The sequence below is a fragment of the Larimichthys crocea genome, chromosome XXI, assembly GCF_000972845.2.
Source record: "Larimichthys crocea isolate SSNF chromosome XXI, L_crocea_2.0, whole genome shotgun sequence".
NCBI lineage: Eukaryota > Metazoa > Chordata > Actinopteri > Sciaenidae > Larimichthys > Larimichthys crocea.
Window position 1 is genome coordinate 3851785 of NC_040031.1, and position 25688 is coordinate 3877472.

The 25688-nt window shown below is 40.5% G+C and overlaps 1 protein-coding gene across 5 annotated transcripts; it reads left to right on the plus strand.

Annotated features, from left to right (window-relative positions):
• Positions 1-363: 363 nt before the first annotated feature.
• dyrk4 (dual-specificity tyrosine-(Y)-phosphorylation regulated kinase 4) lies at positions 364-25438 on the plus strand. Of its 5 annotated transcripts, XM_027273157.1 has the most exons (15): positions 364-578; positions 1095-1164; positions 16616-16699; positions 18119-18271; positions 18507-18657; positions 18922-19085; positions 20374-20510; positions 21201-21341; positions 22194-22332; positions 22555-22636; positions 22763-22935; positions 23046-23106; positions 23250-23379; positions 23523-23704; positions 23828-25438. In XM_027273157.1, exons 1-15 carry the CDS (start codon positions 550-552, stop codon positions 24103-24105), a joined length of 1974 nt encoding a protein of 657 aa, XP_027128958.1. In that variant the 5' UTR covers positions 364-549; the 3' UTR covers positions 24106-25438. The 5 variants fall into 5 exon arrangements, with proteins under 5 accessions (XP_027128958.1, XP_027128960.1, XP_027128959.1 ...); XM_027273159.1 differs by lacking the exons at positions 364-578; positions 1095-1164 and adding an exon at positions 5675-5761; XM_027273158.1 differs by lacking the exons at positions 364-578; positions 1095-1164 and adding an exon at positions 10136-10695.
• The last annotated feature ends 250 nt before the right edge of the window (positions 25439-25688 follow it).

Sequence of the window (25688 nt, forward strand, 5' to 3'; positions counted from 1 at the left end):
TTATAAATGTCATCACCTTTAAGCCCACTTCTTTCATTTTCTATTTTAGAATTCATGTACATATATATATTTTTTTTTTTTTTTTTTTTTAGAAATAATCTTTATATATATATATATGAATTTATTATTTATTTATTTATTATTTTTTTTTTAGAAAAATCTTTTCAATCAGCTTTGTACATGCTGGTTTGCCAACATGATGACATTACCATGACCTACAGTATGTTGAAAATGTATATCCCTGTGGGTGTCTGTCTCTCCCATTGTCTCTCTCTCCCCCCTCCTCTGTCTCTCTCTCTCTCTCTCGCTCTCTCTCTCGCTCTCTCTCTCTCTCTCTCTCTCTCTGTCCCGTACACACGCGCGCGCAAGCACGCACGTGAGCACCTGCCTAAAAGCTGCGTCAGAAAAAAAAACAACAGGAGAATGAAATAGTGAGTACTTAGTGTGGCGAGTATAACAGCCTTTGTATTTTTAGGCGCAAGCCGACTGTGTGCTTATCAGACGGTCGGATGTCGCTTCATCACTGCCACCGTGTTGTTTAATTTCACCATGAGCGTGCCGAAATCCTCAGAGAAAAGGTTAGTGCCATATTCTCCTCTAAGTTTCCTTCTTGTGTAAACACAATGTTTATGCAGTATTATAAGTCAGTGTAATACATTATGATATAGGTTTGCTTCTCAGGTCAGGTATCATACCAAAAGTTAATTATCTCCGGGTGATTGGCTTACATATTTACTGAGTGAGGCACCGGAAACTGTGACTGACTGACACTTGTATAAAGTAGGCAGTCCTCGATGTATTTAATATAACACAAACATGTGCCCAGAAGGTGTCAGTGTAGTTTATGCAATGGAAATGGGCTCTTTATGATCTTACAGCTGTGGCTGTCGATAAGAGAAAACATCTCACAAATTTGTGTCATCCCAACATTGTGTTTTTTAATATGCTTCACATATAAGTCAAGGTCAAGGGTAGCAAGGGCAACATGTGTTTGCTTTGCAGATTTATTTTTGTAACCTGGAGCATTGACATCATTAAAGTTTCCAAGCATATGCAGTCATATTAAACTCAAATGTTCTTTTTCCTCTGGACAGGAATGGCTCCAAAAATAAGCTGGATAAAATTTTAAAGGAGAGAAAGGGCACCTTTCCACTGCTGATCAAGGTAGTCATTCATTCTTAATATATGTTGCATGTGTCCATATTTAAAGTGTTATTTGCTATTGCTATTTTTTTACTTGTCAGTCTGACTGCTCCAATATATCACTCTAAGTTATAGTGGTGGCCATGTTTTTGTGTGCCTCTAAGCAACCCTACACCCCGTGTTGATCTGCAGGCCATTAAATAAATGTTATTTAGGTGATTGTGTGCACTCAGCAGAAGTGATTTACGAGGGAACATTCTCTGCCTTGTGATGTTCTTGGTCTGCACGTCTGAGAGAGAGAGAGGTGCCCTTTTCCTTTTTGCAAATGCTGTGGGGGGTGGGAGGGGGCTGAGCCATTATAAGGCTACAAACTGTATCTGAGGTTCTCTACTCTGACACCACCTGCGTTAACCCCATCATGTCCTCTTCCTGGAAAGTACCACAACTTTCAGCTCTGCCCTACAAGGGCAGGTTCACGCAGCAGTGGGCTGATTCACCCCCTCCCTTTCCTGCATGGTGGGATTAGAGTGTTTCAAAGCTGGTCGGACCTCCCCTCACTGAACTCCTATGGGACATTTTTCTACCTACTGCTGATTAAACTTTGCCATGAGGGTGGGCAAGCCAGTGGAGCAGGAATGACTGAATCCCTTTGATGATAAAGCTACCTGGGCTCAGAGTTTATGCAGGCCCTATTTATAACAGAGCTGGTTTGATAGAAATAGATGAATGGGGAGGAAACACAATGTAGATATGAATATGGGACATGAGGGACATTAGATTGAAATAATAGAAATGGATGAATGCCTGCTTTTTGTATGTGTGTGCAGGTGTATTTGTGTGAGAAGGAGAGGTCATTTTAAGTGACTGTCATAGCCGTTATCATTACAATATGACACCCAAAGCAAGCTCTGACTTTATTGTTCTGTCTTTTATGTGGAGTATTACATACTGCAGCGTGTGTCGGCCAAACTCGGCCAAACCCCATCATGGTAATTTTACTTGCTTTGATCTCAGCAAGGTTCCTCACATTAGCACTGTTGTTAAGCCAAAAGACACTCGAGATAAGAATGTTGGAATTGTTTGAACTTTGATGAGAAATTGGAAAGAGCAACTCTGAGGCATCGTTTGAAGCTGTTAGGGTTTGTACTGTGAGTGGACTGAGTGCGGGTAGATTTTCTCTTTTTCTAAGTTAGGGTATCAATAGAGAGCATTTGCGTCATTACAAAATACAGACGCAAGCAGCTGCTCTCAGCAGATGCACAGTACCCCCTCAAGATGTGAAACGCCTTGAGATTTCAGCAGGCAGTGTGACATGAACGCTTTTGTACGACATGACTCACTCCTCAAGTCGGCATTCCAACCTTCTTTTTATACCAGAAAGTACTGTCAGATCCTTCCAGTAAAGCGGTACATTATGTTGCTTGGAAATACATGATTTATTTTTGGGCAGTTGTCCACTCGCTAAAGACTAATCTTGAAGCTTTGTGCCAGCATATAAATACTGTAGGAGGTCTTCAGCACTGTATTTAAGCTTTTACGTAGGATTCCAATCTCTGTCCAGGTATTTAGGTATATTTTAAGGGTTTTTGGGGGGTTTAACTTGCATCAAAGAAACTGGTAGGAAACAGGCTTACAACTAGGATTGCACCTATTTCATTAACCTGTATTATCTAGTGATAATATATAATATATTACTAAACTGCTACTGAAAACTGCAGTCCAAAGCCCAAAGATATTCAGTGTACAATTATATAAACAGCTAGTCACGACATTGAATAAGCTGGAACCAGAGAATAGTTGGTGTTTGTTTCTAAAAATTGACTTAAATGATTAATCGCAAATCAAAATCTTGCAGATTAATTTTGTCTGTGTAACCCAATTAAAAACAGTGTCACTATATTCTGTTAGATCATGACCTTAATCATTTTTTGTGCACTTCATGACCTGCTTAAGAGTATTATTTATCAGGGCGGACCCATTGGCCTGGCCCAGCCTTCACCCCCGCAGACTGTGAAATAGCGAGTGTGCCTACCCATTATTCTGATGAACCCTGCCCCTGATAGGGTTTCTCATCGCAGCTTTGTCCCTTGTTGACACCGGACCCCACAAATTAAAGCCGGTCTTTTAGAGAGAGAGAGAGAGAGAGAGCTCACCTCTGCTGAATTACATGCTGATATCAGTGTCACTGAGCACAGGGTTCACACTAACACGTTACTGTGCATCAGTAGCTGTGCAGAAATGATTAAGCTTGCTTGCAATCCTTTTTCTTCATCTCTCTGCTTTTTTCTTCTTCTGCATGTGCGTGTGTGCATAAGATTGTGCTGTCATCCATGTAGTTACGTTGTATCCATGTTCATACATGTTCACAAGCATTCATGTATGCCAACAGAAAAGCCTCTGGCATGTTGTTAAGGCCGTCACATGGCCCATGCATCTCAACATGTGAATCTCCATGTTCTGTGAGCACCATAATAGATTCAGGCATAACAGCATCATCGCTGCTGTGGATGACTGTTATCCCACCCACTGATCCTGGGCAACGTTTGGCTTTCTATATATACTGCCAAGGCTACTTGTGCTGCCATGTCCCAGCTGTAGGATTTCATGGTGAGGACATGAGGACATCTGGATGAAAACACTCCCCAAGTATGATAAACATTAATTCGATTTACAAAGAATGCTGGGTAAACAGCCACCCAGGGAGTTTTCGTTAATGAGTGCCTGGCTTGGTTGTGTTGAAGTGTCTGTTTTCCTTTAACAGTGAGTCATGCAATACAGGGCTGCTAAACAGGGTATGCCAACGTCCTCCCCCGTCGCACTCTCTCCTTCCATCTCCATAGGCTGAGCAGAAATGTTGTGTAATAATGTGTGAGATCTTATCAAAAATATTGTTATATAAGAGGATCCGGCTGTTGTTGTTGTTGTTGTTGCCTTCTAGGCTCCCTCATACATAGTAACATAACATAACACAAGATTTTATTTTTATGTTCGTGCCAATTTTGAACCACTGTTTCAAAACAAATTCTGCCACTAAAATCACCAGTTATAATAATATTAAGAAGAAAATAGAAGAAAAAAACTCTTATACAGACATTTTATATCCGTTTTAGTTTCCATGGGTAATATTTCATTATTATTAGAAATGATGAGACATTTAAATTTACGTCAAAAGTGTAACAATGTAAATTTAAAATGCACAAAATTAGTAAATGTTTACTTTTTTTTTCATTATTTCTAAAATTTATTTCCTCTTGATAATAACTGTGATCACAAAAATCGAGATTAACCTTTTAGTTGTTCCTGTGTTGGTCTCACAGGCCAGTATATACCTGTAGCATCTGCCACTCCGGTAGATTACACCTGAGCCTTGGATAATAAAGCCAGCAGAATCTAAGACGGGATCTTCTTTACACACTCGGTCTGTCCACTGTGTTTTGACAACACGGTGTGGAACAGTAGAGCCTCTTCGATTTGGCACCCAAAGACAACAGGCGTTCTTGTCCTCATTGTCCACATGAGTCATCACATGAAAATACAATTTGCACTAATTGTTACAATTTGAAGGCAGTGTATCGGCTGCGTCAGTCTAGGTTGGACATGGGGTCTTTTGTATGCAGGTGGCAACAAAAGCGGATCACCTTGCGAGATTGTTGTTGCAAGGTGACAGGGGAGTTACTGCTTATGGGGTCAGAAGAAGGGCTGACAACTCTCATCTTACCTGGGTGACAAGGCTCATTTCTGCCCATCAGCTCCATAGGATCAAGAAGACAGACAGAGGTTTCAGAGGGCAGTGATGCAATAGACTAGTATTAGCTGTGTTTTTTTTTTCAATGACAGGAAGATTTGAAGTAAAAAGAGAGGGGTGTGAATCCTGAGAAAGTTAAAAATGGAAAATGAGACGTTGTAACTAGCACTGTGTTGCCTAGAGATTTTGTCTTATTGGAAGCAACATTAGTGCCATGTGAGGACAAGGTGTGTGGCCCCAGAGCTGCCAGAGATACCAGGCCTTCATCACTCACACAGGCCTGGCTGCACAAATTCATCTTCTCCGTCCTCAGGTTCTCAGCCTTGGCAGGGCAGTGTCTGGGGCATTCAGGTCAACACCTACACTGCACATGATATGGGCTTAAAGCCTGCAGTGTTGTAAGAATATTTAGCACTAAAACCTATGACACACACATATTTTGATTATGCAGATAAACTTACAGGCTTGAGAAATCTCATACACACACATGCACCTGTGCGATTTTTTATACCACACCTGCCTCAGCTATCTTGCAAGTGCGCCAATGATTTCATCAGATCAGCTTTATTGAAATAACTGTGACGTCCTGTCATAGCCAGACATGGGGCCCTGGGTCAGGTCTCACTCCAGGGATGGGAGGCAGCAGATATTAGATGAAAGATAGATTAATGAGGTAAGACTTTCAAGGCAATTTGGAGGGACAGACAGCTGTGAGAGGTCTTCCGTGGAAGCTTTGTACCTGTTAATCTGTTTAACTTTTGAGTATTGAGCAATATTTTCTCTTTGGATTTAACAGCTGAAAGTATGCAAAACTGGGATGCCAACAAAGGCTTCATCATTGAAACTGGTCAGGACATCAGGGAACCCTTCACGGTATTACTACGCCGACGTTTTTAATATAGTCATGCTTTTGTCTTGATTTGACATTGAAGGAATTAATGAAATTAAGGATTTCAAATCTTCTTGTACCAAATGTTTAGGTTCCTGTGTTTCTTTGCTAGAGTTTTAGAAAGTATGGACTTTGTTTTGATAGCAGCCACTCGCAATGCCATCGTCTTGCATTTTCTAATCTAAAAAATATACATTCTGCTGTATCGGTGATATTTTTTAGATCATGTTTCTAATCTCTATATGGCTTCAATGCAAAGGAATAAGAGATGGGTGGAGAGATGGTGAGATAGCATATGGTATAGAGTTTCCTCTGGAATACTGACTGCTTTGAGCGCATGACTATACTTACGTCTGTGTGCAAGAGATTTGCCACACTAAATGACATATGAGGATTGTTTTGGCACTGGGGCACAGGATTAGTTAAAAGGTCTGTATTTTACATTAGACTTAACAGTGCGGGATTAATTTTTCAGACGCACGGCTGGGGAAATAGGAAAAGACTATATAATTATAAAATGTCATGGTCTAATAATCTGCTAAACAAGGCCAGTGAACATGACCTGTGACCCAATTCTAACAATTTTTGTGACAGTCTGGGTCTCTGTCTGAAAAGAAGACAGTCATGAAGCTCTTGAGTGTCTGATTGTGGTTATTACAGTAGATGAAATGATGTCTCATGGAGCATGAGAGGATTACGTGTACTAGTACTATGTAGGTGGTCTCGACAGACCAACACAGTGACACAAATTAACATGAAGTATTAGGTCAGCCTGCACCCCACACAAACACACAAGTGGTCTTAAATGATGGGGAAAATGTATCTATGTCAGAGTAGAGTTTTTATTAAAAACTGAAAGATAATTCAGTGACATTAAGCAGGATCATATCTTTGCTGGTGAAGAATTATTAATAATGTTATTGTTCCATGATTTCAGTCAGATTCATGATTCAATGCAGACATATTAAAAAGTTAAAAGTACATGAAGATTTTGCTTACATGTAGTATTCCTTGACGAGTGCAGGCATTCCTCCAGTATCTGTACTTTTTCCAGACCCACAGTTTTGTATACACTTTATTAACAACACAATAATATTACAATATACCACTGATTTTAGACAGTTTTGCTGACATGTTTGAGCCACACATTAATTATTAATGATGATCATTCTCAAAATCAAAATTGTTTTATGTATTAAAAATGCCCAAATATTAAATTTCAAGATGTGACTTTTATGTGATGTATTTTTTTATGTGAATTTGTGTACATTTGCCATATTGAGATAAACATATAGAAAGAGATCCATGAATAATAATAATGATGATAATAATTCTATGAATCTGCCCAATATTGTCTCAGTTAAAAGAATAATCTTTCAACTATGCTGTTAATTTTAGCTATATAGTCCATCCCTTTATTGCTAATAGAAATTATTTAAAAACCATTGGGGTGGTTCTACAATTTCCCCAAAAAGTTTTTGTCTTTAGGTTGTTTTTGCCTTTTAAAAAAAAAGAGTTTTTCTTTATCTTTTTTTGTAGTTTTGATGTAGCAAATATTTAACTAACATGACTGAGTAACTGTTTCCACTCAGTCTTCTCGTTACTCCCATGGCTCTATAATGCATCCATAATAGCGCCCCAGAGATGTGATGTAACCTTACTCACATTAATGCATGGAACAAACACAAATGTCATATTTCCATTGTGTCTTTAATAGTGTATTTTCCATAGGTTTTGTTATGTTATTATATCATGTTGTTTAGCCCTCATGGCACCACCTACTGCTTATACGAAAAACAAACAAAGAAAAAAAAAAATTCTGAATAACTCGAAATGTAGTTTGTATGGAAACAAAGCTACTGATTTGTGCTATTTTTCACAGTTATTTATCAAGGGTGAGTCACAGTTACAGTAGGTCATCAAGTCATAACAACATGCGACACCTGTGCTCTAACATAGTAGCTACATGTAAATATCACTGATACCCACTCTGTGTATTTGTATGTCACAGCAGTACAGAATGTTCCTGACTGAAGTTTCTACAGCAAACATAGATATAGAGGGACTGTGACCGATGCATTGGTCTCTTTAGACCTTGACAGAGTTTTGCTGCAATCAGACATCGCTGAATTAGGGAGTGTGTTTTGTTTTTTTGTCTCACCCTCTTCACCACAGCGAAGAGCCTCTACACATGGCTAATGAGATTTGGCTTGGCCTGAGCCCCGCTTAATTTTCTTTTTTTTTTACATGTCTACATCTACAATCGCATACACATATACACACGCAATCAAACAGAGAAACACACACTGATACACACAAAATCACTCAGTTCTTTTGACAGAGAATGAGGACAATCAGAGAAGCATTTAGAATTTGACCTGACTGTAATTACTTTACAATGAGCTTATTGAATGTTCTTTTAATACACTGGTCGTGTGCTAGTTGTTCACCAGCTCTGCTGGTTAGTATGTACTTTGTACATAACCTCTTTTCGATTAAAACTCCCTACTGTTCAGATAAGAATCTATTCATAGCAAAAGTTTCAGTTTTGGAACGAATATTAATTTCCACGAGAGGTAAAACAGTCAGAGAATTGACCTTAACCATAATTTTATGTCATAAGTGATTAAAGGGAAGTGTTCCTTTAAGTCTCAGTCCGCTTCATTTTCATTCATAGATAGGTGGGTGAAAGACTGAGGGCACATCGCCACTTTGTCAATCCGCACCTCTTTGCTGACTCATTTCTATTGCCAAGAGCTGTTAACAAGTCACTTTTAAGTCACAATTGATCCTATAATTACTTAATATAATTATGTCTGCGAGAGTGTCTGGGTGTATGCGCTTGTGTCAACTTGTGAACTCGGCCCATATCTCACATGGTGACATGCTGTCACTGAGAAGCCTGCTGTGAGTCTAAAACTGTACATGCTGCACTCCACCTGCCAGCCAGGTCAAACTACCCACACTCCTCTCTGCCAGTTGGAAGAAGACTCTGATACTGTCTGTTTTGGCTGGCAGCTCACCTCTCTTCAGTTTGCCTTCCCTGGCACCTGGCAGCGTCTAACCACAGCCCAACAGAATGCATGGCACCGGGTTATGGCCCTCTAAGAGGAGGTCATTTGGCCAAACTTTGAAACCTTGAGTCTTATCTTGCCTGGTGTTGCTTGTCCAGCCACCTGCTGTTCACTCAATCCAGATCTGGCCTGCTGGTTTGAAGACGTTGGAAAGGTGTGGCTTTGAGAGGCTAACAACCTGTCAAATGACTCTGTTTATAGTTGGGTTTGCAGCCATGGATTAAATATTTTTAAGAAAAAAGGTGTGGAGGATAAACAGATACAGCAGCTACCACTCTGTCACATAAGCATCAAGATTGGCTGACAGGGCAGTAATGAAATACAGTAGCCTGGTGGTTCATGCTACAGAAATAGAAACATGTTTCCTGTCACCAAAACAAGGTGATTTACAGATTTTATTTTTGGTAGGGGGCAGAACTCATGTGATACTTGTGGATGTCTTTTTGGCGTGCAAACATTTAAATAAAGTGCTGCGCTGTAACTTGTCGCTAAAATGTCTTGAAGTTAAATAGAGAGAGTTGGTACTTGATCATCTTTTTGTCACCTCCAGTAAATCGTTCAATCATCAATAATAAACTAGGTGCAGAGAGGTAATCATAACATGACTACCCGCAGTATGAAGCTCAAACTCAGCCTCTGTGTCTGGTCCTGCAGTGGACTCTGCAGTTCCCTGCTGCTGTTGTCTGCTGCAGGCAAAAGGCCAAGGGAAGCTTGGGTGTGGTGGGATAAGCTTTCACCTACGCATTATTTGTCAGCAAGACTGTAGCAGCCCCTCAGGGGTTTGTGGCAGCCGCAAAGCAGGTGGAGAATGGTAAAAGAGATGGAGGAGGGAGGAGGGGATAAGTGCCTGACAGCCATTCTGGCTTTGTCTCCAAGATACGATGGCAATTGAGTAGGCAGAGGAGAGTTGCGGGTGTCTGTTGAACCCGATGGGAGGCCCATTAGAGCTGCACATCCTCCCTGTCTGACTTCCTCAACCCCATGAAGAGCCCACCTGGGAGGATCATGGGATCTGTATCTACAGTATAGTCCCACAACCCCCCTGTTTCTCTCCCAACCTGCACTCCCAGAGGCCTCTTTTACAGGAAGCTAAGTGCCAGGCCCCTGCTGCTGTGTCTCCGGCTCAGGATGGGTCCCTTGTTGAGTCCCATCCATACGTCACTGGCAGCAGCAAAGACGGAGCACTCCCTCACCGATAATAGCAACAGCACAAAGCAACAGCATCCTCTCACTGTCTGTCTGCAGCCTGCCTCTCTACCACTGTCTGTATCCCGGAGCAGAGAAAAATAGTTTGGATGAACCTGGCAAGGAAGAAAACAAAGGGAACCGAGGTCTCAAACAACCAGAACGTTACCGCTTATATATGTTGGGGTGAGTTATGACAAACCACAGGGAGTTCTGCATTAAGAAGTCAGTCATATTTTCAGGATTTCAACACATCTAACGAAGACATTGGAAAGTCAACGTAACTAAACTTCATAGCATCAAATTGCTGTTAACTTCAAGAGGAATTTCATTTTGGCAAAAAGAAGTCAAGGAGCAATACCCTGACTTACACTTCATAGACTAAAAGCAGCAGGTAACGCAGGCCTGGCATCATCATCGTCATCATCATCCTTCAATTTGTTTCCGCGGGTGTCTTATCTGATCTCTGACCTGCTGAGCAGCTACCTCCCCTCTGGCTGGAAATGGTGTCTGGAAGCTGAGGTGGGCTTCAGGGTGTGGTCGTGGTGGCAGCATGGGGGAGAAATGCTATGTGGGAAGACGGGACCTCGCCTGCGTGCTGTGGTTTTAGCCTTCTTCAGGGCTGCTGCTGGGGCAGGAACAGGAGGGTCCAACCTGAGGTATGTTTGAAGTAAACAGGCACCAGATGGGACATCTGCATGTCTACATGCCCACACTCTTTCTTTCACCTCCATTTGTTTTTTATTTCCTGTTCTGAGCACTTAAGTTTCTATTTTTAGACTTCCTCACTGGTAGCACAGTCCTCCTTGTTTTGTCTCTGATGTTTTGTTTCATAAATTTTTGGTTGTCATGGTGAGATATACTGTATCTGCATTGTTTTGCTCCAGCTGCTTCTCATCGCCTGGGTGACAAAATGTACACACATTACTGTGACTCTCCCAGGTGAACTGTGACAAGGTTTACAGTGTCTGACTTGTTTGCAGTTTGATTATGTACTATATGAGCTCTGCTACATACTGAAGACACTAACAGTCAATATTGAAGGAACAGTTCCTAGTTTAGTAGTTAATAGTTTAGGACATACACTTTTTTTTTTTTTTTTTACAATTGTTTTCTTTTTTTTAAAGATTATTTTTTTGGCCTTTTATGATAGTACAGCTGAAGACAGAGAGGAGGCAGAGAGAGGGGGAGTGACACGCAGTAAATGGCCGTCCAATGCAGAATTCGAACCGGGGCCAGCTGCAGCGAGGACTGTAGCCTCCACACATGGGGCGGCCGCTTAACCCACTACGCTACTGACCGCCCCTACAATTGTTTTCTTATTGAGAGTTAGACAAGGTGATACCACTCTGTTCAATAAATATGACGCTACAGCAAGCAGCCATCCCTGGCAAACACAGAGAGACATCAGGAGATCAATGAGCCAGGCCAAGAAATAACCCTACAAAATAGTCATGTTTTTACAGTTTGTTTTCTGGCTTTGTTAACCATGTTAACATTAAGCAAGCTAAGCTAATCTTCAAAACTCTTTATGTGGTACCCCGGCTTCCTCCCACAGTCCAAAGACATGCACTTAATAGGTTAATTGGTGACTCTAAATTGTCCGTAGGTGTGAATGCAAGTGTGAATGGTTGTTTGTGCCCTGTGATGGACTGGTGACTTGTCCAGGGTGTACCCCACCTCTCGCCCACAGTCAGGTGGAATAGGCTCCATCCCCCCGTGACCCTGATGAGGATAAGCTGTTACAGATAATGGATGGATGTTTTTGTTACTTTAGAATGAGCCTGAGGTCCTCTCCCATGGAGTCCACCATGTTCACTGTAGCCCAGAACAGCCAAACTAAACACTAGGGTGTTTTTTTATTTTGCAGCCACCCTATGTTCTCCTTCATGCTTCGATAAATCCTGCACACTGATCCTTTAGAGGAGCTGTCCACTTCTGAGAGTGTCCCCTGTCTCCTTCCTGTTTTTCCTCTGTTCCCTCCAGAAGGGCCACTCCACCAGCAGGGGCAAATCACACAATGTTAACTTAGCATAAATACTGAAATCATGTGGCAGTTCTTGCATGTTTGCTAGCAGCACTTTACATATGTCTGATCTAACTCCAGTGATTTTACATCATGATTATTTACAGTTTAAATACAGCAACAGATAAGGGAATATATAGATTTGGAGAGTGTAATAAGGATGCAATAAAAAGGACAGAAGCAGCTTCCTCGATAGTTCATCCCATCTCATCCTGTCCCAGCTGAGGCTGATTACTGGAGTGGCTACCACTGTTGTATAACAGCTGTCGTCTAATCATATTCATCTCCTGTTCTGGCCTTTTCATCACACGGAGTATCTGAGTTGGTTCCTCCCCTGCAGGATTAGTCATTGGAAAACAAATGGTGACATGGTGTTAATGCTTTAATGTCTGCTCTCTTGTTACAAGATGTTATTTCACATATGTGGTCAGGGGGAAATCTTGTGACTCTTTCTACATACAAGATGCGGACACGTAGAATTGCTGTCTGACCCATGGCAGACCTTTGCTGGCAGCCCTCTGAGTGGCTGGTACTGTAGTTAAGCAGAAGTTTTAGGATATTTCCTGCTCTCTCTGTTTGTAAGAATGGGCGTCCATTTATGAAGTCTGAAGTCTGTCTCTGTTGTGTGACTATATGTCATATATAGTCTTTATTTGTTTTGGACATTTTAAAATTCATGAGTTCCTCTTCCTCTCATGGATGTTGGTCCTGTATTGGCTCTTATGGAAATTATAGCCAGTACTATTTACTTTATGAAAAGAGATCTCAAGAGGCCATCCTGGTTAAATAAAAACGTAGCGTTGAAAATATATTTGAAGTAGGTCAGGCCTCTCACTGTTTATTATAGGTTCTATGTTCTGGAGGGTTCCAGCACCAAGGAATTATTTTGTTTCATTATTACTGTCTGTCTCTAGCACGAAACCTTAGCTAAGGTGTCTCAAAACAGTCATTTTACATTGACAGGTTGCAGCCCACTAAACATAAATAGAGGAATTCTACCAGGAAGAAAGAAAGGGAGCGTATTCTTAAAAATCTGTCCATTTGACCGAGTATTTAACATTTCTTTATTTTTAAACAACTAAGAATATGTTAATTTTGTGAGAGAATGCCATTTGGTTCCAACGCACCCGTTTTTCCATATTTTCTTGAGTTATCCATTTTATATTCAGTCTTACTTTGGATAAACTCTATCTCGTTCGAATGTGTTAAACACATGAAGAGAGAAGTTGTAAGAAATATAAGGTTTCCAGAAAGAAAGTGTAAAAAACACGACTCGTTTATGAGAGTGGAGACCCTTTCTGCAACTCGAGAGGGAGCAGTCTACATAGCATTTACTGTAAAGTGGCCACGGCGTGCGTGCGTCGGTGTTGCTGTACAGCGTTGGTGTTGGAGAGCGCATCAGTCACACAGCATGTTGTAGGTGGACGACAGCAGACGGATAAAAAACAAATCTATATCGGGACAGCCCCAGCTGTCATCGACAGCAACCTGAACAGGTGGCTCGTTCAGTGTCTTAGCAGTGCGCGTCAAGGCGCAGAGACCCTCAACAGCTTGCATCGCTCTCTAATCTCCTTTCTGACGACAACGCACTTACCTCGTGGTGCGTAAAACCAGGAGCGCTGCAGGTTTGGGTCCGTGGATTTGATCAGTCATCAGGATTGTACTCACCCAATGTTGATTCAGTTCTCTTCAAGAAGTTGGTGTCTTGGAAAGTGCGTCTTGTTTTTTTGGTTTTTGAGGCTGAACTGACAAGAGTTGGATACAATGACTCTCTGTTGGATTTTTTAAACTGTCTGTGTTTGGATTGTCAAGCAGCTGTAAAGACTGACATTGATAATACAGCATGTTTCCAGAAATAAATAACAAGGTGAGGCACTTTGATTTGTTAGTAGGTTGGTTGGTTGATGGTGAAATAGCATGTTTCCTGTGGTTAGTTATAGTGGTACTGTGGTTTGTATTCATAGTAGATTTATAGGCAGTTCATGGTCACTGTAAATGTTCTAATAATGGCTAGTCATCAGTATATCCCATAGAATCACTTAATATTCAACTATTGTGAACTTAAATTTCCTATATTTTCTTTTCTATGGAAGAAGAATTTCTTTTGCCCAGATACAGGGCTTCATTCCAGGCTAATTCCAATTTGGGAAAAACCCTCTGCAGGTCTCCTTTTACAAGGATAAACTAAACTGAATATTAAAAAAAGAAAGCACGTACTGTACATTCTCTATTAATCATCAGTGATCCGTGCCAAGAATTTAAAGCTTTTTTTCCACTTTGGAATTACTTCCATTACTCCTCTACAACTTTTCACACTTTGAATGGATTTTTTTTTTAGTTCACCCCTGTTGCTCCTGAACCTATGCCAAGTTATGATGAAAAATCGGATCCATTTCTATTTCAGTCGCTGTTTAGTCTACTTATTTCAGTGTTTGTTATGCTGACAGATTCTGTAAGTCTATATGCACTCTGGTGTATTCTTCACACCTTACATGGAAGCTGATATAAATTTAACCCTTGCTATGGTAGGAGCAGCTTTTATCTTTCTTACTGTTTTAGTAACTGAAATATTTCTATAGGAATGTTTCCCATTCATTTTGATCACAAGGATTGAGCAGTGATTTACTTGACATGCATCCTTCCTCTGCGGTCACATTTGATGCCCCATGAGAAACAGCGATGAAAATGACAGGGCGGTGTGATTATACATTGAAAAATTCACGTCTGACAGCTGATAGTGTGAGTGTGCACAGTTTTACAGTTTGTTGATGTTTACCTTCACTTACTCGTGCTTTTATTGCTTTGCTGACCCTCTGACCAACTGACCCTGGAGGACTGACCCTTAATGAGCCAAAGATGCTTTCTCACACCTGCTGGGAGGATCCCACCTCTAGCAAAGACCCCGAGTCACACAGATACAAAGCCAGCATCTGACTCCTTGACTGCTGTTTCTTGGCTTAACTTCCATTTTTTTTATTCATGTAACTTACTGTAACTTGCTTGTCATGTATGTTTCATATGTGCTGTGTGTAAATTGACTGCATTTATGTGCAGTAACATACAAAAATGCTTGTGAAGCAAGATTTTGTTTTATTTTTTGCAAACATGAAAGCACAGATTCCTGCTGTGTTGAATCTTAAGCAAATTTCATAATTTCATGTTTTAATGACAGAGGTGTGTATACACTGCCTGCCTTATACTCATTTCTTTTACGTGGATTTTGGTTACAGCTACTTTCTATACTTCAGATACTAAGATTCTAATTTATCACAGTGGATTTAAAGGTCACAATCACAATTTTTCTTTGGCACTTTGGCACATTTTATGATGTCACTGGCTTGCCACAGGCTCAGTGCTCATTAGCCAGGCTTACAGCAGACCTTTACAGGTTTTTCAGAAGCCAACCTGCCACATTGACCTAGATGCCTCCTGCTGTCACTCACATTGCTTGCCGTAACACGACTACATCAGTGTATCATCCCCTTCTTTGGCTAGATGTTGTCTGTCCTACTGCAGGACTATTAACTTTAATGAAGTGAGTGTTTGAACTCACTTACTTTTATCAAGTGACTTGTAAGACTCAAAAGTTTGTGAAGTCAAGTTAAGAAGTCAGTTCAATGTCTCATCTTCCTCCTCGTGTTGGTTGAGTGAGTTCAGCTCCTCCTCCCTTTGGAAGATAGAGTCGTGACACTGATCTGATGTTGCCTCTGCTTCTTAATCAGTAGGAAAGGTTAAGATTATATGCAGCAGCTCCTGTGGATAACACCCCACACAGCCTGTCTCAGCCCCTCTCCCTCTCCCTCCTTACCCGACTGCCAGCCTGGCAGAGTGAGTTTAGCACGTATCTCCATATGGAGCTTTATTTCACCCATATGGTGTTGCCCAACACAGCTGCACACTCACATGCTGATTAATAAGGCACGTGTAAGCTTGCTTGGTGTTCCAGAGAGGCGTGCAGAATCAGCTCAAATGCATGTGGTACTTGTCATGTTTTTGTTTTTTTTTAGAATATCTGGAAAATCCTCTGTTGCTTTTTTCACCATTCATCCCGTCTCTTTAACACATTGAAGCAAGTGGAACTCCGGTGTGTACAGGCTATGAGGCACATGTACACCCACTGCCAGATGAATGTGCACACACACCTGCACAAACAAGCAGGTACACAGAGAATACTGGATCGTTGTTGCTGGGGTTTTTTTCTTTTTCTTTTTCAGAAGTAATCTATTTTAAGATCACAGTGCATTATTTCTGCTGGTCTGGCTTCAGCTTCACTCAACTGCCCACGGGCCGACAAGACTGGTGTATCCAGGCAGCATGATCACAAGAAGCTATTTCATTATTATTTATCACGACAGCTTTAATCTCTTTTGGTAAAAAAAAAAGATTCCTAAATCTGTGATGACGTTGTTATGCGTTGTGCTGTATGAAAAACAATGCAGAAGAGAAATATGTGTACCCAGGGAAAAAGCAAAAATATATGAACGCAGCTTCTTCTTTTTTTTCACTCTTTCGCTCGTCTTGTATTTTATGAATTGCTCTTATTCCTCCCACAGACGTCACGACCAGAGGCCTTCCCTCACCCTCACAGACTCCCAACAGAAGGCAGCCGCATTGGAACAAACCGACCCTGCTCACAGGTCAGCACTTCTTCCCCTCTGCAAGATGCTGTAGCAGCCAACCCATACACAGAACAAAGCCATCTCTTCCCTTGGTATTTTTAATTATGTGAGGTGTACTTGAATTATTTTATATGCCTCCTTTTTTCTCTTTACAATTCAGGTTTTAAATATAGACATTTAGTTACACACGAGGTCTTAGAAAAACGTGGATGCGACTGCACACATCTGTCTGCACACGTGCACATGTGGTGTGACGCATCACAGATTTCCATTCATATAGGCGCATCTTACTGGAGCAGCATGTCCGCTGGTTATGTACAGGCACGTAACTGTGTTTACTTCCTCTGCCTGTTGTGGCAGGTGCTTGCAACTATATTTAGCCTGTATCTCTATGCGTCATGCCCAAGTTGGCAGATCCTGCAGCAGCTCTTACCACGTGAGATGAAAAAAAATCTGAATTATCTACTCTATCGATCGGAAAGCTTTTTTTTCTCTGGAATGCTGTTAATAATTAATATGAAAGGATATATTATTCTGCTAACAAGGCACATTTCTAAATGCTTCATGTAGGATGTAGGGGCAGTGCTGTTTTGAAATTTCCACCTGACATTTGAGTGGAATTGCAGCTCTTAAATATACACTATAAATCCCACCTGACACAGATACACATCTATAGGATGTATATTTTTTCCCAGAGGACTTGGCACAGGACAGAGGTCTAATTTTATCCAACATTGCCAGTGCTGTCAAGGCTGTGACACATGTAATCATGCTCTCAGAGCAAGCAGGATGGCAGTCAGAGAAAAGCAGGTTGCTCCTCTTCACCTCCCCCACAGAGCCACCACCTCGGACAGATTCTGTCAGGACCCAGCCTCACATGCTTTGTCCCCATTTCACTCTCACCCTGATCAGTAATTCCAACCTGCTACCTGCTGGAGGTCCTAGTCACCCGAGCCTCCATAGACCAAATGCATGTGAAAGGGATGTAGATCGTTAGCCGGAACACAAACCAAATCTGACGAGGTGCAGCCAGACACAAACACATACTCATGAAAAAATGAAAGGGTCTCTAAGAAGCTTGTAACAACAGTGTAAAAAGAATAATGCTGCTTTTGTTGTCAGTCTACAGCTGGAGGTGCTGTTCTGTATTTGTTATTCTGTTGTGTTGAAACGCAGAGTGAGGTATTCCTGACAGAGAAAAGCCTTTTAGCTGTGGAAGATGGCCAATTTCTTTGTTGATTTTCCTAAATATTCTCACTTTTTGTGAATCACACCACAGTTCGACTTCATCTAAGTCTTTAGTCACATTGAGATACATTTTCTATCATAGTTTTCTATTGGTTATTTTTGTCTTTGTTAAGTTTTTAGTTAATGTAGTGGTATTTATAGTGTCTTTATTTAATAAAGTAAAATTAAAAGAGTCGCTCTGATTTACAGAAGTTTGGCCCTGGTGTGGGGACCTTGCCTCAGCTTGAGCCACCAGTGGTCCAGGTGGTGGTCAGCAATGCCAAAAACCAACACCAGCAGTCGGACAACATCCTGCCCCAAATTGCCAACAAAGGGGGCCAAAACAACTACCAAACCCATCCGGTGAGGCTCTCATACACTAGCAGCATTAATTATCCAACAGTAGTAGCTTGTTTTGTTTTTATTGTGTTTCTGATGGGAGGAAAAAGATTCGAACATCAGAAAACAGCTGAGTAGATTCAAGGACAAGGTTCACTGTGACAACAATATGAAGTATATGTCACACTGTAACTATTTATCTTTTCTGTGCTCATAATAACAAGAAACTCTGCTTTCTCTGTGTGTGTTTATTGTACAGGATGAGAGGCCGAAGCCCACCCAGCAGTTCGCCATGCGCTTTGGTGCAGCAATGGATAAAGTGTCAGTCTCCCGCAACAGCAAGATTTTTAGCAACAAGGTGGAGAAGGAGAAGTCATATGAGGGACAAAGGTTACCTATGTCCCCTGTAGGTATGTTACTTTGGATAATATACTATTACTATTATAGATATATAACAGAACTAGAAAGGCACAGAGATGTTATTTCACATTATGAATGTTTTCAGGGTGTACCAACACAAACATGTAACTAAGAAACAATTTTGACTTCAGTAATGCAATAAAAATAGCATGCTGGCATTTAAGTTGATTGTTCACAATCCTCTGCTTTTGGCAGAGGTGTAATCGATACAAACGTGACTCATCCCATCCTCCTCCTCTTACTTCCTGTTGCAGAGGCACTGAAGAACTTCCAGGAGCGACTGACGCCGTTTGAACAGGAGGAGATCATGGACTACGCAGAGATCTGGTTCATGGGTTTGGGCTCTCAGAAGATCGAGGGTTCCCAAGGCACACCGCAGAACTCCGGATATGACGACGAGCATGGAAGCTACATCAGGGTAATGTGTTAGATGGAGCATTAAAGAATCCCCCAATTAATCGAATTTCAGCTTTTTTACATCATTGCTGACCATTTTACACAAGTGTGTTCAAGACACCAGTTGGTTTCAGTTGAAGTCAGTGTTGAAAGAAACATAAAACATTTGAGATGGGTGGTCCATGGCAATAAAGTTGTGTTATTGTTGTGTGGTTAAGCAGTTATAAACAGTGACTGTTCCATGTCTCTTATGAAAAATGCTTTTGAACTTTTGTTGTCTGCGGGAAGAAAAAAAAACAGCTTTGTGGCCTAGCAGAGAACCATGAAACAAACATCATAAAAAAGATATATGTAAGCATCTTGCAATGACAAAGTTTGCTGTGTTGCAAGCAGCTCAAGAGTATGTCTTAGATGTTAGCATCTGCCCGAGGCACTTCAATGCACCAACAAAGAGAGTTTAAGCAGTCCTACAATAAAGCTGACTGAGTGTTTACTGTGATGAATTATGTACCATATCTCTAGCAAATTTGATGCTGAAACTATAGCTACTGGAAGGAGAAAAACTGAATCAAAAAAAAACATGGCATATAGCATATAGTGGTGTAAAGTGGCATAGATACTTCAATAAATTGGTTAAAAGTGATCAAGTAGTCAAGTATATTTTTATTTGTAATTTGCTGATGCATTAAAAACCACCCTAATGAGTTCATGTCCCATTTTAAATGGTTTCCACAAACATGTGTAGATATGAAGCCACTAATTTAGGAAGAACAATAAAATAAAGTAGGTAGATCTGAGAGCTTTTAGTTTATATTAAATCTTGTTTCACATACTTACACACACACACACACACACACACACACACACACACACACACATATGTACAGGCTTTCAAGCTGAACTGTACACGACCAGATGCCTTCATATGACCTTAATCCAGCAGCTGCAGACATGAACCTGCCCGTCCGTCTGTTCACTATGTTTACAATAAACTGTGACAACAGGCTTAACAATCTTGTATAAACCAGGTGACTGACATGCAATTGTGTGTGAGACAATATGTAATGAATTAGCTGTTTAAGGCTGAGTGACCGACCATCATTCTCACTATCAGGGGCTTCAAGTCACAATTACTGAAAAGCCATAGTACAGTCAACACTGCAGCTGCTCTGCACACAGAAGATAATAACATAGACTAAATACAAGTGATTTAATTGCATTCATATAGTTTATTTCAGTAAGTAAATAAACAATACATAATAGTAAATTCTGCTCAAATATTCACAGTGCTCTTCTTCTTGCTTTTCCAGGTGCTGCATGACCACATTGGCTACAGGTTTGAAGTGCTTGAAGTGATCGGGAAAGGCTCCTTCGGACAGGTCCTGAAATGTCTGGATCACAAAAACAATGAACTCGTAGCTATTAAGATGATACGCAATAAGAAAAGGTACACGTAAAAAAAATGCAACCATTTTTATTTGAAATTCATTTATTTTATTTTCAAATATTCCTTAGAGAATTATTCAGACAAGCACACCCTGTACTACTCTTGCATTTAAATGACACGATACCCTAGTAGAAACTCCATTGACAAAGTTATCTGTCATGTTCAAGGATTCAGCTTTTGCCATTAATCTGATATATGATATCCCTGTTGTGAGGTTTTCCCACATGTCTGCACTGGGATCATTTTACATGTCTGCCTGAGATCCTGATTTAGATTGATAGAAGTCTGCACCTCGTGGTGTTTTCTTACCTGGCCTTTCTTGCTGTGGATTACAGTGGCAGCAACTGACTGTCCTTTAGGTTAGATGCAGGAGCCATCAGGTCCACTTCAATAATGCAGAAAACAAAATGGGTGCAAGCGGCCGCAGTAGTGCAGTAGACGAACTGGACACTGTGTTCACCGATCGTATCTCCCCTGAGAGAGGATTGTGAATCGCTGAGATTAGGAAATATCTAGGGATATTTGAGAAACTGAGAGAAACTTGACAGCAGAACATTTATCACCATTGGGACATTTTAACACCAGAACATGGATACAAGCGTTCTGGCTCTTCTATATCTGAAAATACAAGGAACAGATGATGATGTTGAAATCACACCTAGTGTCTTAACGCTTCTTGTAAATCTGCAGGTTTCATCACCAAGCTCTGGTTGAGCTGAAGATCTTGGACGTAATAAAGAGGAAAGACAAAGACAACCTCCACAATGTCATCCACATGAAGGAGTACTTCTACTTCCGCAACCACCTTTGCATCTCCTTTGAGCTGCTCGGGTTAGTATGCTCACTTATACTTTGCATGCGAGCAAGCAGGCCTGTATGTTCAGAAGTTAGTCGTACAGGAGAATATAAAGACACTAGTGAATAATTCATCGGTTGATCAGAGGTATTCAATGTGAGACACCTTTCCCCAAGTACAACCGCAGGGTTAGATCACTGTACTGTCTTATCAAAGACTGTTCTCACTTGGGTCTATTCATTATTTCTGATACTACGTGACTGCAGTCAATCAGGAGTTAAGTGTTCACCTGTGTACCTTAAGCCATCTGTGTTTTAGCGTGGATCGCCACTGATATCTATTTGAGGGGAGATAGTTTTGTGTATCACTCTGGCTGAATGACCTTTAGAGGACGTCTTGGACTGCCACCTTGTCTAACATTACTGTCACCGAATCCTTTAGTTAAGGCCTTGATTAGGGGCCTATCTCTTACCTCTTCTTGCTTCATGGTGTGAAGGCTCCAGTTACACAGTCTAAAGAAGTTTATGCTTATCACAAGTAGCAGGAAATAGCAAGAGGTCACTGTCTCTCTTTTGCACTCTAAATGTGAGCACAATCAGATTATTTCCCAGTATGCACTTGGCAGTCAGTCTTCAAACTTAGCGGTCGTCTTTTTTCGGAGCGTTTATTTGTGGAACGTGGAGAAGTTCTTCACGTGGTGCATCTCCTTAGAAGTGAACCCGTATTGAACTCAGTCAACTATGTATGAACAGAGTGCATAGATCGAAAATGAATGTTGCAAAAGTATCCTTAAGAAAAAGAAAATCCAAGCAGTATTTTTTTTTTTTTAATGGTGCAACATGGCAAAAGCTTTCTAACCACACGTCACATTTTGTTTCTTTTGTCAGGGTGAACTTATATGAGCTCATCAAAAAAAACAACTTCCAGGGCTTCAGTCTTGCGCTCATTCGTCGCTTCACCCACGCTCTTCTCAGGTGCCTGCAGATGCTGCACAGGGAGAAGATAATCCACTGTGACCTCAAACCGGTACTGACTTTGTCGTTTCTGTAATCTGATTATGTTATATGATTTAAAATATCCCAATGTTAGTAAAACCTGATGTGGATCACACCTTTGCACTGAATCACTGCATGTTGTTGATTATTACTCCGAAGAGTCTTCAGAGCAATTGTGTGAATTTTGCTCCATCTAGTGGAGCAATGCAATATTGCAGCATGTTTGAATGTTTTGTGTTTTTCTTCTGATCAGGAGAACATCCTTTTGTCACAGCGAGGGCCAGGGAACATCAAGGTGGTTGACTTTGGATCAAGCTGTTATGAACAACAAAGAGGTAAAAGAATAAAACTCAACTGAGAGAATGTGTAATAATACTTTTTTTTTTTACAATGTCAGGACATTGAAGGCCTTGTCCAGAGAACTTCCTTTTCCTCACAGCGTCTTAATTCTTTTCCATCAGTGTACACCTACATCCAAAGTCGCTTCTACCGCTCTCCAGAGGTCATCCTGGGTCACCCCTACAGCATGGCCATTGACATGTGGAGTCTGGGTTGCATCCTTGCTGAACTCCACACAGGCTATCCTCTTTTCCCAGGAGAGAGTGAAGTGGAGCAGATAGCTTGCATAATGGAGGTATGACATGGAAATAATTGTGTGTCCACATTTATTGCATTATTTTTAAGGAACTGCATGACATGAGTTTTGGTTATTTAGTGAAGGTGTCCTAATATTTTTACTTACAGGTACTTGGATTGCCTCCAAATGATTTTGTTCAATCCGCATCGAGGAGAAGGTTGTTCTTTGGTGAGAATTCATCTTAAATATGTTGATATCTTATTTCTGTGAATATTGTATGTATACACAAATAATGTAGACTATGATTTCTAAAAGTTGTCAGAAGATAACCAAATCATTTGGCTAATGCTGCGTTTGATAATTGTGTGCAGACTCAAAAGGAAACCCCAGGAACATCACTAATAGCAAGGGGAAGAAGAGGAGACCCAACTCCAAGGAGCTGTCAGCTGCATTGAAAACTAATGATCCTTTGTTCTTAGACTTCATCAAATGCTGCCTCACGTATGTTCACTCTAAACATCTGTAAAGATCTGCCTTGCATTCTAAATGGGCTGCATGAAAACTGCATTGTGATTTTTCAAACATATTTTATTAAAGATCAAAAAACATTTGCTGACTTGAACTATTTTTTTTGTACTTTTCAGTTGGGATCCAACCAAGCGTATGACTCCTGATGAGGGGTTACAGCATGAGTGGATACTGGAGGGAAATTTCAACAAGGTCCGGCCAAGAGCCAGGCCAACGGTGAAGAAGTCCTCCGACAGTTCGACCAGCACAGACAACAGCAGCGAGCCCAGTTTACGCAAACAATCCAACAGCAAGCCTGGTACGAGTACAGTCAATTTTATATACAGTATACCAGGATAAATATTAGCTGATGCCTTGGCTAGAGACACATCTACAGAGCTCTTTTCTGCTCACCTTAATGTCATTTGTTTCCATGGTACAGGGGAGAAGGTCAGCTCAGACAGCAGCCCTGCTGACAAGCTAAAGAGAGATACCTCATCATCAGGAACAAAGATGGCCCCTGCTGAGCGTCTGCGGCCCATCGGGGCCTCAGCTGAGGAGGAGGTGTATGAGAATGATAGCCAGAACTCGGCGGACACCAAGCAGCAAGAAGGAGGTGGAGAGAGGCCCGTTCACATCATCATCAAGCCTCAAGAGGAAATGGGCACAGAGAGGAAAGATAGCCAGGAATCGTCTCAGTGTTTGCCTCCTATCATGTAACAGTTGAAGGGATTAAATTGTTGAAGTGGAAGTAAATGGACAGTTGAGAGAAAGTTGCATTTGTTTGGGCCTGTACACACAGAAAATGTAAAGATCCTTTATGCTCTCATTTGCTACAAACACTGCCATGTTGGGTTTGTGTCTTCACAAGGACACGAAACAACATGTTAGAGATGTCAGAGCTGTTTCAAGCTGGAAAGCAGCTCAGGTTTCCTACTGACGGGTAGGAAAAAAATCAGTTCCCACATGCTGTGAAGAAAATATTGATGTATGGAGGGAACACACTGATCATCAGCAAAGAGGGACATCTTCTATTTATTGTTTTAAGTATACAGTCATAGCATATTAATTTACTTCTGTGGAACTTTGAGTTTGTATGACAGTGGAGTCAAGCAACCAGTTGTACTGTTTGTTTTTTTTTTACAAAGGAGTTAGGATACAGATGCAGGCAGGCATTTTGTTTAAAAGTGTCACAATACAGACATTACATAAGAATGCACATATTACATTTACATCATAATTCATAGTACAGCATCAACTTTTTGCTGTCTCTGTCTCCTGTATTATTTAATGAACCCAATCTTTGCTGTGCATTGAAATCTTTAATAAACAGGTTAGACTTTTTTTCAGCTATCATGTTAAAAATCTGAGTATGTGACTTTAAAAAGTGCATGGGTGGTCTTTGTTTTTGCTTTTTTCTTTTAGACATTTTAGCATTACTTTCATGATGGTTAAATATATGAAGAATTGTGTGCAATAAAGGCTGAGCCAAAAAATTGTTAGTTTTTTTTTTTTTAATTCACGTTATAGAAATAATTGTCATGTACTTTTTAATTGTTGAATGCAGTTGATGACATATTGATTATTAATGATTTCACTTATTTATTATGGAAAATATTTGATCCTATGTTTCATATTTGTTCAACAATTTAATTCAACAATCATAAAATATGTATTTGTAATAGAACTTTATTGTATATATTTCTGCTGTAATTTCCTATGTATGTGTAATACAGAACATATTTTAAGAGAATATTTGTTGAGGGTTTAGACAAGGTTTTACTTGTTGTGTTGTTTCTGTATGAAAACATTTTGTATGTTTGTGTTACACATTTTTTTATATTAGAAACAAAAAGACAATCCTATTATTGATAGTTTGTGCCTTGCAGTATTAGAAATCTTGCACTTTACTCTTGTGTGTGTACATCTGGATTAGAAACCATTGGATTCTTACCGGTCACACAGACAAGGGTTCAGATTACCCCGCCAGGATCCCTTTTATTGGACAAAATGATGTCACATCTGATGTTACAGAACACAATGACACAATTGTTTTTACAATTAATTAATGTCTTTAAACGCCAACAGAGATCCAATTGAAATTGAAGATAGACTCGTGCCCTCATCTATTAGCTAAGCAACCGGAGATCCAGAGAGGATGGATTGTAGCTTAAATATGAAAAGTAAAAAAAACAAAAACATTTTTATGTCTTTTATGATGAAATAAAAAGTTGTTTCAAAGAGCATACGCTTTCATATTTGTATTTTTTATTCTCATTACTGTTGTTATGTCACCGTGACTC